The sequence below is a fragment of the Cucumis melo genome, chromosome 9 (assembly GCF_025177605.1).
Source record: "Cucumis melo cultivar AY chromosome 9, USDA_Cmelo_AY_1.0, whole genome shotgun sequence".
Taxonomy (NCBI): Eukaryota; Viridiplantae; Streptophyta; class Magnoliopsida; order Cucurbitales; family Cucurbitaceae; genus Cucumis; species Cucumis melo.
Window position 1 is genome coordinate 6,421,919 of NC_066865.1, and position 18,972 is coordinate 6,440,890.

General features: G+C 30.8%; 2 protein-coding genes and 1 long non-coding RNA gene across 3 annotated transcripts; all 3 read left to right on the forward strand.

Annotated features, from left to right (window-relative positions):
• The first annotated feature begins 3,151 nt into the window (after nucleotides 1–3,151).
• LOC107992015 (uncharacterized) lies at nucleotides 3,152–7,667 on the forward strand. The gene is made up of 3 exons (XR_001764409.2): nucleotides 3,152–3,377; nucleotides 4,136–4,228; nucleotides 6,147–7,667. It is a non-coding gene; the product is annotated as an uncharacterized LOC107992015 (long non-coding RNA).
• Nucleotides 7,668–9,231: 1,564 nt separating this feature from the next.
• LOC103501660 (60S ribosomal protein L35) lies at nucleotides 9,232–11,004 on the forward strand. Its single transcript, XM_008465304.3, has 4 exons — nucleotides 9,232–9,392; nucleotides 9,476–9,611; nucleotides 9,711–9,867; nucleotides 10,609–11,004. Exons 1-4 carry the CDS (start codon nucleotides 9,389–9,391, stop codon nucleotides 10,681–10,683), a joined length of 372 nt encoding a protein of 123 aa, XP_008463526.1. The 5' UTR covers nucleotides 9,232–9,388; the 3' UTR covers nucleotides 10,684–11,004.
• A 3,514-nt stretch (nucleotides 11,005–14,518) lies between these two features.
• Nucleotides 14,519–17,727, forward strand: LOC103501661 (ankyrin repeat-containing protein ITN1). Its single transcript, XM_008465305.2, has 4 exons — nucleotides 14,519–14,873; nucleotides 15,000–15,509; nucleotides 15,628–16,037; nucleotides 16,658–17,727. Exons 1-4 carry the CDS (start codon nucleotides 14,852–14,854, stop codon nucleotides 17,486–17,488), a joined length of 1,773 nt encoding a protein of 590 aa, XP_008463527.1. The 5' UTR covers nucleotides 14,519–14,851; the 3' UTR covers nucleotides 17,489–17,727.
• Nucleotides 17,728–18,972: the final 1,245 nt, after the last annotated feature.

An 18,972-nucleotide genomic window follows, 5' to 3' on the forward strand; every position in this document is an offset into this window, starting at 1 on the left:
TATTGATTTTATTATTAGTTTTGTCTTAATAATCTAAATCCAATAAACTATCATCCTAAGCTATTTAGTCAGTCTTGAACAGTATATAAAGACATACAGGGATCAATGTTCGAGATCTGCTTAAAGGATCCATAGTATAGGAATAAGGCTGGGGTATACCTTATCCTAGTAACACTGTAGATATGGCTCACTCGGTATTTGATACAAATGTAATGACCCAAAGCGTTTGTGTAGGTGACATACAAGTGAGGGTATCTATGTAATGAGTTAAGATCGGACAGCAAAATAGTAACCACTAGATGTAACTTCGTTAACTAGTTAGGTTTCTATTTCATTAGGATGACCTAGGTAACTAGTCTTAATCATGAGTGTAATATGAACTTCTGTTTGCGAGGGATTGTCCTTTGATTTTTACTGGTGATAGTGGCCATATTTTCGACTCAATTTTCTAATCATTTTGGGAACAAGACCGAATGGGGAGCTGGAAACATAATCACACAAGATGGAATTCATTCATTCCCGACTTTGGAGTTAATAGATAAGTGTTCCCTTAAATGGTATCTCCAAGACTTGAAAAAAGGATCCTACTCTCTCTATGGTACAAGAAGGGTTTCTATTTATTGGTTGGACCATAAACAGGTTGTTCATTAGAGGAACACTGGTATTTAAGGACTAGAAGTAACGCATGGGCAAAACGGTAATTTGATACAGATGGTCTTGCGAACACTTGTGAAGGACTAACTTACCGGTGCTGGTCTATATCCATGGACACTTAATAAATCTGCAGTGAGAAGAGTTCAGTTGTGAGTTTTTAATGAAGTGTACACACACTTAACGAATATTGATTAATGTGGTTAAAGAGTTTAGCCAATTAATCACATATCGTTGTAGCTTCTGATTTGTACGTTCATTAAGTCCCCTTCCTAGCTCGTAAAGGGTAATGAGATTTATTTATATTGACTGTAGTTTGAAATGTTCAAATCTACTTTGGGAATTAATATAATATAAGGTGATACATTATAATATAAAGTTTATATTTAAATTAAACTTTATTATACAAATTTAATTTTGGATATGATTCTAAATTAATTTATGAGAGAATAAAATTTTTGAATAAGTTCAAATATTAATTTAATGTAAATTAGATTATATTAAAATTATAGGTTAAAATTTAATGTGTATATTATACACATTAAAATATAAGGTATGAGAGAAATTTATATTTGAATATGATTCAAATTTGAATTAAATTAAACATAAGACATTAATTTAGCAATTAATTAATTGAAGAATTAATTAAAAGTTTAGTTTAATTTGATTTAATTAAATTAATTAAATTAAAACTATAAGTTATGTGAGAGATATTTATTTAAATATGATTTAAATGAAATATTAATTAAATATGATTTAGTTAATTATTAAAATTATTTAATTTAATTTAATATAATTAATTAAATTAAATTAATAACTCCCTTAAAGGAGTTATTTAGGGAACGTGTCGGTGGTTTTCCCATGTATCCCAGAATCTTTCCAACTCTAGAGGTAAGGTACGAATGTTAGAAAAAAAAGCGTTATGTAATCTACATACTAGAATTCTCTCAAAAAAGTATTTCTCTCTCTAAAAGTTTCCTTCCAATTGGTTCCCACAAACCAATCTTTAGCTCAGAGAATATGAAAGTTTCCAAGTGGTGGTACCCCAAATTTGACATTAAGTAGATTTAGAATCTTCAATGTGCGTAAGTTTACCGTTCTACTTTCTCTCTTCTTTGTATCATTTTTAGAAGCAAACTTAGCCTCGAGGAAAATTGTTTATGTTATTTGTCAATGTATTGGTATTTTTAGAATCTAGATAAATTTAAATTAAGGTCTCTGTTAAATATTTCGCTGTGCATTTTTTGTTTCGGTGTTTTAATCACAATGACTAGTTTTACCTCTTTTCCTCGTACAACACGATTTGTGTTCCATGTGATCCTATTAGATCATAATTTTTATCTCCTGAAAACATCGATGCTAGAGGAGGGTAGTCAATGAGGTAGTCATCATATCTCTCTTCAGAATCTAATAGAATACTTGCCCATGTTTTCATCATATATGATATATACCATTTATATATTAGAAACTTTCATATAATACGTATAATATTATATATGTTTATCAAGTGCCAAAGATGCACAAAACAACCGATACTTCACCGCTGCATCATCTATTATAATGAGATCATCTTTGTTTGACTTTCTTGGCCTAGAAGTTGAGCCAAACACTCTTTCGCATCTACAAACCATACTTACAACGACATATAAACATGTCGTTCTCATATAAACAAATAGTACCAATATCACTACATATGTACATGAACTTTATCAATAAAATATTAATATAATCCCTAGAATGTTAACATTAACATTGCATATTATAAATATAGCACAACATATCCGTCAAATATAGATAAAACAACATGCATGTTGATTTATCGGTAAACAGAAATTCCATTTGAAGTACATAATATACTCTATTTTTCTTAATATACCCTAACAATTTTACGTATCACAAACCACGCAGTTCTTACCGATATGATATTGCACAGCCAAAATATCAAATTTGTACCTGCCCACTTCAAATGAAACCCTAACTTGTTCAAAGACACACTAAAGTTAGGGAAGAAGTTCGATTTCGGTGTCAGAACATTCCAATATCTTCAATATACAAAATATACCCTAACAATTGTATATAACCATCGACCCTTACTTATCGAAACTATAGGCAGTAATACTTTTTTGCCAAACTTTTTGCTGAAACTTGTCTACTTTAGCGAAAACACAATATTCCTTACATAGAAGATGGAAGAAGGATGTTGTCCTTATATTTGTGAACAATGAAGAGCACTATTTGGAAGTTTTTTCGATAAGGGAAGTTTCCGCAAAATTTGAAAATAAAATTGTTCTCACGTTTCCTTTTTCTTGTGTGCGATGCTCCACTTTCCTTTCTTTCCTTTTTTTTTCTCTATTATTAATATTAAAAGTAGGTAGTTTGGATATTTAAGGGTCGTGTGGCCCCAGTTTTGAAATCAAGTAATGCCAAGCCCACGTTTGGCCCATAGTCTAAAAGGATGGGATTAAGAAATGGGGTAAATGGGCGGTTCAATCTTTTTACAAAAAAAAAAAAAAATCTCTCTCCTCTTAATTTCTTCCCGATCTTTCATTTTCTCTCTCCCCATCTTTTCTTCTTCTTCGCGTTTGCATCAAACCCTAGCCTCCTCCGCTCTTCATCTTCTCGCCTCTTCATCTTCTCATTTAATTTCTCTTCTGTCTCTTTTTCTTTTTCTCATGCAAAGAAGCAAGGTAAAAGGAAATTGGATTCCGACAGAGATTTATTGGCGGGTCTGTGCTTTTTTTTTTTTTTTGTAATTTTTTAATGCTTTATTTGTTTTTTTTTTTTGTTCCTTTGTTCCTTTTTTTTTTTGTTCAATCTCTGCTGTTCTGCTAAGGTTCTTTTTTTTTTGTGTTTTTTACTGCATGCATCTTTATCTTTGTTGTAAGATTTTATTGGCGGGTATGCACTATTCTTTTTTTTTTTTTAATTTTTTAATGCTTTATTTGTTCTAATTATTTTTTGTTCTGTATTGCTTTGTTTCATTTGTTTTGTTTGTTCAATCTTATCTGTTTTACTAAGGTTCTTTTTGTGTGTTTTTCTTGTTCTACATGCAGATCTTTGTTGTAAAGTTTATTTTCATGTGTTTTCATGCATTTCTTTGTTGGAAGTTCTTTTTTTATCTGTGATGCTTTTTTTCCCTTTTTCTTGTTCTGTAGATACAATTTTTGTTTTTTTAATTTTTTATTACTTTTCTAAATGAATATATTAAAAATTTGAAAGTGATATATACTATATCTGTTTTGTATGCGTTAGATAATCTAATTATCCTTTTACTTTCTTATTATTACTTAATAGAGAAAAAAAAATTAATTGGAGATACTATTGTGTTTAATTCATTTTTTTTTCTATTACGTGATTTGAAAAAGTTTTGGATGGGAATGATATTGAACTTGTGTCACCATCTTGTGCCCTTATTAACAAGGTTTGTCTTCTTCACACTCAGATACAAAGTTTGTTACTTATTCTTCTTTGCCTTATTTTGCAGAAATGTCATGTCAAGAACAAGGATATATGGAAGTTTCTTAATGGTATCTATATCAAGAAGAGAAGTTGGAGCTTGGAGGTGATAAATACAAGCGTAAGTTATATATGTCCTTAGTTTCTCTTTTGGAATTGTTTTTTTTTTCATGAATAATAGCTTAATTTTGTGATATTTTGTGTTTGCTCTTTGAAAATACATCACAGTTTTAGTTAAGACACAAAAACAATGCTCCTCAGTAACCCATTTTTCACTTACGAATCTAATAATAATGACTTAGGTTTTTCATGTGTGCATTGCATTAACATTAGATTGATCTTGAATTTTTAGTTATGTGAAGCTTAGATGCTCATTAGCCATTTATTTTAAAACATCAAACTTCAACTTTTCATTCATTTGCAATTGTGGAACATTTTGGTTATTTGTTTGTTTTAAAATATCAAGTTTTGATATTTTGATTACTTTTCTAAATCGAAGTTTGTAAATCAAGTTTGTGTAGTCTTAGTGTTTGAGTTTTAAAATATTTTGGTACCTTGCATAGTCACACCATTTACGTAATGTGCTATTTTCTTTCCTATATTTGTATATGGACTTTTGTGTTTTAAATTTCTTTGTTAGTACATTCATATTTTGTATATTATGGTTGTGTTATATTTGTCAAATTATTTGGTTTAACTTTTGAGAATACTGCGAAATTCAATTTGTAATATTATTTTTCCTTTTTAAGTTAATTATATTGTTCACTTGCTGTAATAAAACATGAGAATTACACATGGTTTTTATAAACAAAAAAATCACTTGAAATCTCTGTTTGTAAAGAACAATAATTCTGATTTTTTATAGAAACAAACAGGATGAGTATTACTAAATTTTTTCTTAACCTAAACAAATGGTTGATGCGATATTAGCTTGTTATATAAAGATTTGTACAAAATTGAATTTTAAAAAGAATTGGCTTTAACCTATTCTAAAAAAAGTAAAATTAAATTATAAAATTTAAATTTCTTATAAAATTAAATATTTAATATCAAAAAATTGATATGTCATAAAAAAGATTAAAGAAGAAAGATTTTTGTTATTTTGGATTTTAAAATAAAAGGTAAATTAAAAACTTATTACTAACTTCTAAAACGTTGGTAAATTTGTAACAAAGCAATATATTAAAACTTTTGTTTGTAAATTATTAAAAAAGATAATCTACTTTTTAAAATTAAATTAAAATCAAGTAATTTTGACAAGTTTTTTTTTAAAAAAAAATATCATTGTCTTCTCTAAAATCAAAACTAAATAAAAAAAAAACTTGTTTTACTTCATAACTAAATTGAGTTACATAAATTAAGACAACGAAAACAATTTCTTAAAACTTTTGTTTTTAAGAAAATAATCGTAAAAGAAGATAATCTAGTATTTTTTTAGAGTAATTCTAAATTAAAATTAAGTCTCACATTTTTTTAAAGACATAATTGTCTTTTTTTGAAAATCAAAACTAAATCAAAAAAAATTTCAAACTTCATAGCTAAATTATATAGATAATGAGTTACATAATTAAAAAAAATAATCTTTTTAAACTTTTGTTTTTAAGAAAAAAAATTGTAAAGATAATGTTGTACTTTTAAAAGCAATGCTAAATTAAAATCAATTAAGACACCATTGTTTTTTTCTAAAATTTAAACTAAATCAAGAAAAATTTCAAACTTCATAACTAAATTACATAGAGCAAAGAGTTACATAATTTAAAAAAAAAACAACAATTTTTTAAAACTTTTGTTTTGAAGAAAAAAAATTGTAAAAAAAGATAATCTTGTATTTTTTTAATAAAACAATGCTAAATTAAAATCAAGTTTCACAATTTTTTTTCCTTAAAAAACGCTATTGTTTTTTCTAAAATCAAAACTAAATCAAGAAAATTTTCAAACTTCATAACTAAATTATATGGAGGAAAGAGTTACATAATTTAAAAAAAAAAAAAACAAAAGAACCTCGTGTACTAAAAACTCAATTGTATTTGTTTTGTCAGGAATTTATCGTTAATTAAAGTACTAAAATAGCATGGACATAGAACCAAAGGAGTTGATTGCAATACTTATTGTCATTTGCTCAACACAACAACAATGGATGCTAATGTTCAATATGATAATGAGACTTGGAGACAGAAGAATAGAAAACCAATCACCACACCTAAGACACCAAATTAGGCAACTTAACTTTTTTCGTCTAATTCATGAAAGTGATATAGCTTGTTGAGAGAGTATACGGATGGATCGAAGATGTTTTACTATCTTGTGTACTATGTTAAGAACAAGAGGGGGATTGGAAGCCACTCAATATATGGATGTTGAAGAGATGGTTACGATTTTTTTGAATAGGGTAGCTCGACGACATTTTGTACGGTCTGGTGAAACAATGTCAAGACACTTCAATGCTGTTCTTAACACAATTCTTAGACTCCATGAAATCCTTCTTAAGCAACCTGATTCAGCGGCCCATTCATGTTCGCACGAGAAGTGGCGATGGTTTCAAGTATATAATCATTCTGCCACTACATTATAGTGGATATGTGCTTCTATGAATTGACGAATAAAATGTCTTTTACCCATTGACAGAATTGTCTAGGTGCATTAAATGGTACACACATCAAAGTGAATGTAAGTATGAGTGATCGTCCTAGGTATAGATCTAGAAATGGTGACATTACCACAAATGTACTTGGTGTGTGTTCGCAAAATGGTGAGTTCATATTTGTCATGCCTGGATGGGAAGAGTCTACATCCGATTCGAGAGTACTTAGAGATGCAGTGTCACAACCTAGTGGTCTAAAAGTCCCAAAGGGTAAGATGATACATTCTCTTCTCCCCACACAGTGGTGTTAGCTAGACCATATGCTCATTTAATATGGTGTACCCTAATAATTCATTATGAGTGCAACATGGGCAAGTTACTACTACTTGTATGATACTGGTTATCCAAATGCTGAAGGATTCCTCGCTCCATACCGAGGTCAACATTACCATCTAACTGAATGGTGTGGAGGAAACCCACCAAAATGGCCGAAAGAGCTATTTAACATGAGGCATTCCTATGCTAGAAACGTTATTGAAAGAGCATTTGGATCATTGAAGGATCGGTGGGCCATTCTACGAGGGAGATCCTATTACCCCGTTGACATACAATGTAAAATAATAACAGCATGTTGCCTCTTACATAACTTGATACATAGAGAAATGAATTCAGAGGCAACATTTGAGGAGCCACATCTTGGTGAAGGTGATTCAAGCGAGATGAACATTGAGAATGTGAACTCTGTGGAACGACTAATGTCTGGACTGAATGGAGGGATAATCTTGCAAACAAAATGTTTGAGGATTGGAATAATGTATGACTAATATATGTAGTTTAGTTTCCTATATAATTTTCTTGTTTTATCACATGATCTGTACTTGAACTATTTTTTGTGTGTAATTGGAGTAAAAAATACATAGGGTTTCCTCTAAATTATGAGAACTAAATTGTCTATATGTCAATCTATAGATTTTGTATCCATTGACTTTTATAATATTCATGTGCTAATTTAGATGGAATCGACAAATTCAAAAACCACTAAGTATTGGTAGACAACCATTGAAGATGAGGCGTTAGTTAAGTGCTTACTACAACTAGTGGAGGAAGGTGGTTGGAGGGCTGATAATGGAACATTCAAACCGGAATATTTGGTACAAGTACAAAAACTAATGAAAGAAAAAATTCATGGAAGCAACATACAAGTGACTCCAAATCTAGAGTCGAGAGTAAAAATTTTAAAGAAGCAGTACACTGTCATAGCAGAGATGATAGGGCCAGCTTGTAGTGGGTTTGGCTGGAATGAGGAACGAAAGTGCATTGAGGCAGAGAAATCTGTGTTCTATGACTGGGTTAAGGTAAGAAGATGAACACAATTCATACTTTCTATAAAAGTAAAATATAATATACTTATATATGTTAACTTCATGTAGGGACACCTCAATGCTCGAGGCCTACTAAATAAACCATTTCCTTACTTCTATGACTTGTAAATCGTGTTTGGTAGAGATAGGGCTACTGGTGGTAGATGTAAGACGCCTGTTGAAATGGGTTCACAGACTGCTGTATGACAGAGAGAAAAAGTGGAAATAGAATCATCCCTACACAAACGATTATATGCTGAATTACAGATTATTCCTAGAATGGACGTGGATAATTGTAGCCAAGTCTCTATTACCTGATCCTACGATGTTGCACGCATTCCTTGACTACCCAGCAGAATGAAAGTATAGAAAATGCATGCGTATCTTAGGAAGGCAACCATAACCATAACTAAAGTAACTTTACTTGACTTTCATTTCTATTTGAGCCTTTGGTTGCTTACTTTTGAAACAAACTAGACCTCTTGCTTAACTATAACTTTTGTAAACCTCATCAAATTAAATGACTTGTTATATTTTGTGGATGGATTGTAATATTCCTAATTAGAGCAACCATGTTAATGCAATTTAGATCAAAATTATTGTTATCGAATGTTAAAAATTTTCGTTTTTATATTATTGTCATGAAAAATCAGTAGATTAAAGAAATTGAATTAGAGGTACATAATTTGAAAAAAAACATTTCAATTTAATAATTGATACATGATAAAATTTAGGATGTACAACTCGCAAAGAAAAAATAATAATAAGCAAGTTAAACCCAGGAATGTAAAACCAACATCCAAACACATGCATCAGAAAACCAGATTTAATTTTCAAATCTTGCACAAACCCAGATTTCCAAATCTTGCACTCCAAACACAGTTATTTCTAATTCTCGCGCATCAAAACCCCATCAAATAAGCCCATAAGCATTTAATTCTCAGATATTTGATTCCAAACCTACACACCAAACAGCCCTTTAGGCATTCGAAGTAAATATTTGTGTAAAATTATGACTACTAGAACATTTGTGAAAAGTATGACAATATGGAGTCCAACAGGTAAATAGAGACCACTACCGACGATCTTCCGGTTAAAATCCCATCTAAATAACTCCAAATAAAGTTGTAGGCTAATTGGGCCGATATATTTGAGTGGGCTTAAGTCCACCCTTGTTTTCTGGCCCAAAAGGGCAAATTTGGGAAATAAGAAACTATTCCTATAATAAGAACATAACCTTCTTCTCGTACGCGAAAACCCTAGTTTTCTCAGTAGCACCTCTTCCACCACCTTCCATCTCTTCTAGGGTTTCGCCGACTCCAAGACCGTACGATTAGAAATGGGTAAATTCTCAATCAAATCTTATCATAATCGAAATCTGACATTTGAATTTTTTGTTATTCAATTTGGTCTTTTTGGTTTGTAGCGAGGATCAAGGTTCATGAGTTGAGGCAGAAATCGAAGGCGGATCTGTTGTTGCAGCTTAAGGATCTTAAGGCGGAGCTTTCTCTCCTTCGTGTCGCCAAAGTTACCGGCGGTGCTCCGAACAAGCTATCCAAAATGTGATTCTCTTTTCCTTTGAGTACTTTTTAGCTCCGTAATGCATCTCATTGTTTAGTTTATCTTATTGTTCTATGTTTTTTTTTTTTTTAATTTTGCAGCAAGGTAGTGAGATTGTCGATTGCTCAAGTATTGACAGTAATATCTCAGAAGCAGAAGGCGGCGTTGAGGGAAGCTTACAAGAAGAAGAAGCTTTTGCCTCTTGATCTGCGCCCAAAGAAGACCAGGGCCATTCGTAGAAGGCTCACCAAGCACCAGGTAATTGTTTCTTCTTTATCCTTCGTTTAATTCCAGTACAAATTGATTTTGTGTGTTCCTCTTTTAATTTTTTAATTGAATTTTATTACGGATTGTATGTGTAAATGTTGCCAATTTGAGATTTTCTACGTTCCCTAAAAAAAAGAAGGGCAGAACTACTTGTTATGAATTGTGGATAGGTTTGTTAGTTCTGCACATTCATATATATTGTTGAAGTTAGGGATGTTTCACCAGTCATTTTTAAAAAGTTTGCTTGTTTGTGTCCACTATCCTTGCAGTGATTTTCATCCTTGAATAAATCTATGGATTCTTAATCAATATCTGAAACAAAATCTACTTTTTTGGGTTCTTGAAAGCAATTTTGTAGGGAGTCCATAACAATATACAGAGAGGACGCCCATGAGATTATTGCTTTTATAAGTTTAACTTTTGGTTATCAAATGGACCTTCATTTATTAGAATTGTGATTTCTTAAGTTCAAGTCTTCATGTATTATTGTATAGAACCAACATGAGCGTAGTTCGGCGCGAATTTGTACAACTCTGAGTTCTAAGATTTGATACTTTTGAGTATGGTAGGTTTTGAGTTGATACTGACTGAATATGTATAAAAAACTTTACCCTCATTTCTTTTTTAATGATGCAATTATCATGCTTTGAACGTATTGGCGGCATCCCATTTCTTTCTATTTGAGTTTCGAGGTTCGACCATTTTGTTGAATGATTCCATTTTCTGATGCAGGCGTCTTTGAAAACTGAGAGACAGAAGAAGAAAGAATTGTACTTTCCGTTGAGGAAGTATGCTATTAAGGTGTAGTGTTAAGTATTATATTGGGTAGTCCATTTTTATATGCAACGGCAAACCAATTTTGTTGGCAAGTTTTGTCTCGTAATCTTATGTCGGATACTCTTGAGGTATTTCTCCCCAAACCAAGGTGTTTCATTTTCATTGATAATTTTTGACAGTTGATAGCCTTTTTTCTTGTTTATTGACTTGATCTTTTTCTGTCCAAAAAACACATGTTCTTTTTGTACTTTTTGTTTGCTAGCATGCATTTTTTTTTACCTTAGTTATGTCATTGTGTGTTTGGCATTGTTTGAACATATTGAAGTCGTGTTGTTCATAACGTATTTTTCATTTTGTGGAATTATGACTTGATAATTTGTGGTTTAATGATCCTTTTGGGTTTGTGATTCAATTTTAAGAAATAATCAGAAAACAATATGGAACTAAATAAACTGTTAGTATGTAAAATCATTCATTTAATTGTTTTGAGATCTTCAATTATGTAGTTTCACATGATGTGTTGTTAAGAATTGTGGGAGAATAAATAATCCAAAAAGTTTTCTTAAACAAATAGGCACATTTTCAATGAAAATATTTACAAAACGTGTCACTATTTTAGATTCTATTGATGGGATCAATCATGGATAAACTTCATCACTTTTTATTATTATTTTATTTTTTGCTATGTTTTACGATAATTCCCCTATGGATTGTATTGATTGTATTGTAGTAAATGATTAATTATTTTTAGGAAAAAATTCAATTTATACCATTTACCTTAGAGTTTGTATCCATTTAAGTCTTAAATTACTAATCGTATTTAATTTATACTCAAAACTTGAAAGTTGTATTAACTTAAATTTAAAACTCATAATTGTATTAATTTATATATGTATTTATTTAAACCCTCACACAATTACATTTAAATCTTCGTAGGATTGAAATGGATACAATTATTAACTATTTTTGGAGTTTAGTTGATATAACTTGTAGTCATAGTTTAAATAGGGTTATTTTTCCAAATAAACAACCAATGATTGAGTTGAATTAATGCATCCAAAATTGTAATATAGTTTTCTTGAACAACCTGAGAGAGGAGAATCAATATTTAAAATTAAATGGTAGAAAAATAAGGTTATATAAGTGACCAAAATGGGATGCGTTTATTAATTAATTTTTTCTGGATGTAAGGAGAAGAAATTAAGGCACATTGCTTAATTGTGTTGAATGGTCAAAACCGGACCCCAGTTCTGAATCCAAAACTACTTTCCAGGTTGCTTCTTCCTATAAATAACTTTCATTTTAGAAAACACACTCACCTTTTTCTCTTTCCTTTTTTTGCCCTTTTCTAGACAATATTCTCAAATTAAATTTATTCAACTTCATAAATTCCCACCATTTTTAATCACCATTACCTTGAAACAAAAATGTAATAAAATTAATAGCCATTATCTTTGGGGACTTTATTTATTTAATACTATTTCTTTTTTAGTTACTTTTAAAGTACAATAATAATTTTTGAAACTTATTTGTAAGACTATTGTAGTAATGCATAATGATATTAAATAAAATATTTAGACTTGGTTCAGTTTTAGTTTAACTGAGTAGCCTAAATAATTATTTTATTATCGTTTTTAAGCTCGTGACCATGATATAACAATTTCGTATACTTCGAGTTTGTTGTTGTGATTAATAAATATAATTTATTTCTGTTAAAAGATCAATATAATTTATTATTATCTTAAAATATATAACTTTTTTTTTTAATCTTCTTTTTCTCTCCTCCCTCCATCTTATTCTTCCTTGGTTGATAATTATTTATTATGCAATTTTCCCAACAAAAATTCAACCAATAAAGAAGAAAAAAAAATCATGGATAAAATGTTGGAGAACCGTTGCAAATGAAAAAATATCGAAAGTATTCATAAAATATAACAAAATTTTATATTTGATTTGACATATAGGTATTTTCATTATGTGTCTATGAATGAATTTAAAATTTTGCTATATTTTGTAAATAATTTAGTTCATTTTGTTATATTTGAAAATACTTCTAAAATGTTTTCCACTGTTTCTTGTTTGGTTGAAGTTTATTCACTAATGATCAAACAAGCAAAAGCATTCATTAGTATAAAATATTTCAGTTTCCCAACTCAATACGAAACACATATATTTCATAATGAACAACTTTTCTACTCCTTTAAAAAATTGACGTTGATTTTCGAGATTTCAGCTTTATAATTATCCCTAAAATAGTGATATCAACAAATAAATTTTAGAAAATATTAGAAAATATGCTTAGTTTATAATCACGTTATTGTTACTCTCAAACCAACATATGGAAAATTAAATTTTTTAGAAATTTTCTTTTTGGTTGGCAATTAAGTTATTTTTAGTTCGAGGTATAGAAATTGTTATCAGTAGCATTTTCATCTTTAGCGTAGAGAGTTTATACGATAAAGTTACAAACTTGTAAATATTTAAGTGAATATCGTAAATCTGATAAATAAGAATATAATTTAGATGTCGTAAATATAATAAATTCAAGACATTTAGAAGTATGATATGTAGTACAGATAAACTGAATAATTGTTATATTTTTCCATCACCTCAAAACTAAAATGACGTTATACATATTCATGTTCAATTGATGAGGGTATAAATTCAAATTAAGACAATATTTAATAAATTAGAAGAAACAATAAATAATTTATTGAACATTAATAAATAGAATATCATATTAAATTTGATATCCATATGAACATAATTTATTGAATAAAACAATAAATAATATTGTGTGAGTGAGTCAACTTGGCAACTGCACTGTCCATATTATTTAAGCATATTCTCCTTCAATTGGGCTGCTACTGCTTTGCTTCACAAAAATAATAATATCATAATTCACTATTTTTAAATATACTATAGTTAACCGATCACATAAACGGCTATTTGTGTATCTATCTATCGCATCACAATTTATTTATGATGAATCGTAATAAACTATTGTTTGTATTTGTCATAATATTGATATATACATATAGTATCTATCGTATTCTATTCTAGAAAGATTTTGATATTTTGTCGTATGTATAATATTTTTTAAAAAAATTATTAATTAAAATAATTTTTTTAATAATCATCGTACTAAATAAAATTTGCATATTGCATCAGAATATTTCTTTTTCTTGTTTTCTTGGGTTCACATCCTAGGAAAAATAAATATAATGTATCTTTCTCGTTTAAAGTTGGTTCATATTTAGCCTATGTACTTCTAATTGTCCAATTTTAATTTTTACATGTTCAATATTATTCGATTTAGGCACTCAAAGTTAATTTTGACCAAAATTAATTAAATAATGATGATGATAGATTTTGATGCAAGAAAATGAAATACATGAATATGTTTTCAAAATTTAGATTAAAAACATTACATATAAGGAAATTTTTTTATTTTAAAACATAAACAATAAGTTACCCTAAGGAATTGAATTTAAGTTTTTGTCGAAAGTAGATTAAAATATACAAACCAAAATAATATTTTAATTCAAATTAAAAATGAAGACAAATTAAAAAAATAACTCTAGAAGTTACAATTATACTATCGAAACTTTCGATTATAAAAACTCGACCTTAAACTAAATATTAAAATTGAACACTAAATTAGATTATGATAATGATATAAATTGGATTTAAAAAGGATTAGATTGAAAATTCAAACTATAGCTGTTATAATTATGTAATGTTAAAGGTTAAATTTTAAAGGACTAAATTTCAAAATGTTAATATTAAAGGCTATAATTGTAAGTAAAAGGTTAAGGTTACAATTTAAGGAAAGAGTTGAGTGATATTTGGAATTTGTAGGGAAGAAACGATAGTCATAATTCCACCAACCGGCAACCGGTAAGGTTTTTTGCGGCAATGAGTGTAGTACGACGAAGAACGGTGGAAGTTGAAATAAATGAAATGAAATGAACTTTTATTTTTATTTAAAAAAAGAAAAAAGAAAGGCTAAATTCTTCGACTTAATTTCCAAGCGCTTTCCTCTGCTCTCCTTTTTCCTCCTCCATTGTTTTTATCTGAATTCCTTTTTCTCTTACTTTATCTGAAATTCATCTCTCTCACTAACTTTGCACCCCCAATCTGAGCTCTCAAATCCTCCATTTAAAGCTGTTGAGAACTTGAAATCTCTTGAATTCTGATGGGCAGTTCTTCAGCTCAAGGTGACTTTACTGTTTTCGATTTTTTTTTCTCATTTACTTTTTTTTTTTTTTTTTTTTTTTTTTTGTCTTTGAAATCGGATTTTTGAGAGCCAGGGATTGATTTTGTTTGTTTTCTGGATTTTGTAGTGGTAGTGGATGGCGATGGTGATTTAGAGAAGGGGATTTTGAGTTTATCATCGAATCAAAATCCTCTGGCTGAGTTATCGCCATCGCCCTCTCCGTCGTCGACTGCAACGGCTCCGGCTCTTGTTCTATCCAATTCAGGGAAGCGGATGGACCAAGCCGGGAAGAAGAAGTACGTGAAACAAGTAACAGGACGCCACAACGATACTGAACTTCATCTGGCGGCGCAACGGGGAGATCTAGCCGCCGTGAAGCAGATTCTTGATGATATTGATTCACAGATGGTGAGAAATCTCAGTGGTGCGGATTTTGATGCGGAAGTTGCTGAGGTTCGATCATTAGTAGTGAACGAGGTCAACGAATTGGGAGAAACGGCTCTGTTCACCGCCGCAGAAAGAGGACATATAGAGGTTGTTAAGGAGCTATTGAAGTATTCGAATAAAGAAACACTTACGACGAAGAACAGGTCTGCTTTCGATCCGTTGCATATAGCTGCAAGTCAAGGACACCATGGTAATGATCTTGATCTCAACTTCCTTCTGTAATGTTTTGCCCTAGGGTTAGATCTCATCTTCTTCACTAGGAAATTAGGGGGAAGATCGTGACTAATATATGTTAATTTGAATTGCAGCTATTGTTCAGGTGCTTCTTGAACATGAACCTTCCTTAAGCAAAACCTTTGGACCTTCGAATGCGACTCCACTCATTACTGCTGCAGCAAGGGGCCATACAGCCGTAGTTGAGGAATTGCTTAACAAAGATCGTAGCCTGCTAGAGATTTGTAGATCTAATGGTAAAAATGCATTGCATTTTGCTGTGCGCCCTGGTCATACTGAAATTGTAAAACTATTACTTAGCAAAGATTCACAGTTAGCTCGAAGAAATGACAAGAAAGGCCAAACGGCACTGCACATGGCTGTCAAAGGGCAGAGCCGTGATGTCGTGAAGTTACTCCTTGAAGCAGATCCTGCCATTGTAATGCTTCCTGATAAATTCGGTAACACTGCACTGCACGTCGCCACGAGGAAAAAGCGGGTTGAGGTAGTTTAACTGAATCACCTTTGTGGATACTGGCTTGTTTATCTTTATAGTTTTGTTAACTTAGATATCTTTTCAATCTTTCAGTTTCAAATTTAAGTATTTTAATGGAAGTTAGAATACTGTTACTGAAATGAAAGTTCTGAAATGAGATGTTTGGAAATAAGATTGTTCAAACGCAAGGTGTTTTGCCTCTTCAATACTATTAGGTTTGGCATACAATGAGAAAGGAGGACCTAATTTTTGGTAGGTTTGAACACTGGCATTGAATGAAAAGCTAAGGCTCAGCTTCACTACCATCTGGTTTTCTAAAATTGTACTTGTTCCCTTATATCTTAATCATGGTCTTCATCTTAAAGCAAGAGTTGAATTATTAACCAAATTATATAAACAAAAACAATTTCTTTTAGAACTTGAGATAGATTTTGATAGAAAGTGGATAACAAAACAAAAGAACTCACAATGGAAGTATACTTTAGAAGTTTAGTTCTAAAATATTAAACATCAAATGATTATCAAACGAAGTCTCATAAAAGAGGAATTTGGGAATAAGATTGTGAGGAATGTGATTGCATTCATACTAATGGATCTCTAAATACTCATCCTTTGCTTAAACTTTGCAGATAGTGCAAGAGCTACTGCTTCTCCCAGATACCAATGTGAATGCATTATCCAGAGACCACAAAACTGCATTTGACATAGCTGAGGAGCTTCCTCTTTCAGAAGAATCATCAGAAATTAAGGACTGTCTTTCTCGTTATGGTGCTGTGAGAGCCAACGAACTGAACCAACCGCGAGACGAGTTGCGGAACACAGTGACTCAAATTAAGAAAGATGTTCATACCCAGCTTGAACAAACCAGAAAAACAAACAAAAATGTACATAACATCTCTAAAGAGCTCAGAAAGCTGCACAGGGAAGGAATCAACAATGCGACCAATTCGGTCACTGTGGTGGCTGTTCTTTTTGCTACAGTTGCTTTTGCAGCCATCTTCACAGTACCTGGTGGCGACACGGATCAAGGAACAGCTGTTGTCGTCGGCACCAGTTCTTTCAAAATCTTCTTCATCTTCAACGCAATCGCATTGTTTACGTCGTTGGCAGTGGTGGTGGTGCAGATTACATTAGTTAGAGGTGAGACAAAAGCAGAAAGACGAGTTGTGGAAATCATAAACAAACTCATGTGGCTGGCTTCTGTTTGTACTTCGGTGGCATTCATGGCATCATCGTACATCGTGGTCGGTAGGAAATACGAATGGGCTGCAGTTGTGATCACAGTGGTTGGGGGTGTGATTATGGCTGGCGTTCTTGGCACAATGACATATTATGTTGTGAAATCTAAGAGTAGAAGATCCATAAGGAAGAAGGAAAAGAGTAATAGAAGAAGTGGGTCAAACTCATGGCATCACTCTGACTTTTCAAATTCAGAAGTTGATAGAATTTATGCTCTTTAGAAATAGATAAAGACTTTGGTAATTGCCAACTAGTTGGTGTTTTGCTCAAACGTTTGTAAGTATATGTATGGTTAAAGTTAATTTTCTGTTTCAATAAGATGGATAACTTATTGATACCAATTTACATGAAGGAAGCATGTAAATTCCATAGTTAGAGATGTGGGTGAGGTTGGATTAGGTCTTCATGTTCATTCGGTTTTTGTGGATTTCAGAGATAAAAGTTGAAAACTTTTGGTTTACTGTTGTAAAGATATGGAAATTAATATTTTTACCATTTGAAGGGGTGATATGGAAATTAATTAAAGGGTAATAAAAAATAATAAATAAAACAAAACCAAACCTTCTCTAACTTCTCTCACTCACTTCTCTCTGTCAGATGCGGACGTCGGTCTCCATTTTCAACTTCCCCCTTTCCTCTTTCTTTAACTGACAATCTCCATTGTTACCCTCAGCACCACTCTGCTCTACCTTCTCCCCTCTCTCCTTCCTCTAGGCTCTAACTCACCCATCTCCCCACCTCTCTTCTCCATTGCTACTTCTTTTCTATGAACACCATATTTTTTTACAATATCACATCGATTGAAGGGGCAAAAACTAATCATTTATCTATTCTCAAATTGCTCTATTTCAATGACGAAAGAAGAGGCAAAAAGGGACAATGATTCTATTTTAGAAATAGAAAGAGAAATTAATAAGGAAAGTAAATTTTAAGCGTTGAAGATATAGAAGAAGAAGAAGAAAAAAAAAAAAAAAAAAGGTAAAAAGGATGCTAACGCCGGCACGGGCAAGGAATGGTGCCGGGAGAGGGAAGGTGAACTTTGGGTGAGGATGAGAGTGAGATAGAGGAAAGAGTGAAAGATGGGTTTTCGTTTATTATTTATTACCTTTCTATGATTTCCATATCATCATTAAAATAATAAAAATACTTTTCTGATACCTTTAACAAACGCAGTTTCATAAATATCTTTATACTTTCAAAAATATTTTTATTAATACAATTTTCACCCTCAAAATAAAAATCAAAATTTTAAGTTAAAAATATCCATAATATAATTTTTACTTTAAATTTTAAATTAAAAAAATACTTTTAAATTACTTGATATGTGAATATTTCTATCAAATTGTGTTTACTTGTTTTAAAATAATAAAATATTTATTTATTAAATTAAAATTATTTTTCGAATTTATTGTTTTTATAATTTTTCAGAAATACATGTGAAAATCAAAATCTACGTAAAATTAAAACTTCAATATATCAATTTCACATTAAAACACACAATTCCACCCAATCCTACAAAGCTATAGAAAAATCTCATTCTCACGTACTAAAACAATAACTAGTCAAATAAATAAAATTTCATATTGATTAGATTTGTTAGACTATCACTACATTTTTTATTTGACAATTAACTATGTGTTAATTACAACAATAATTAGTAAGAATAGTTGTGTTCGTGCTTGATCATTGCTTGCGTTAATAGTCA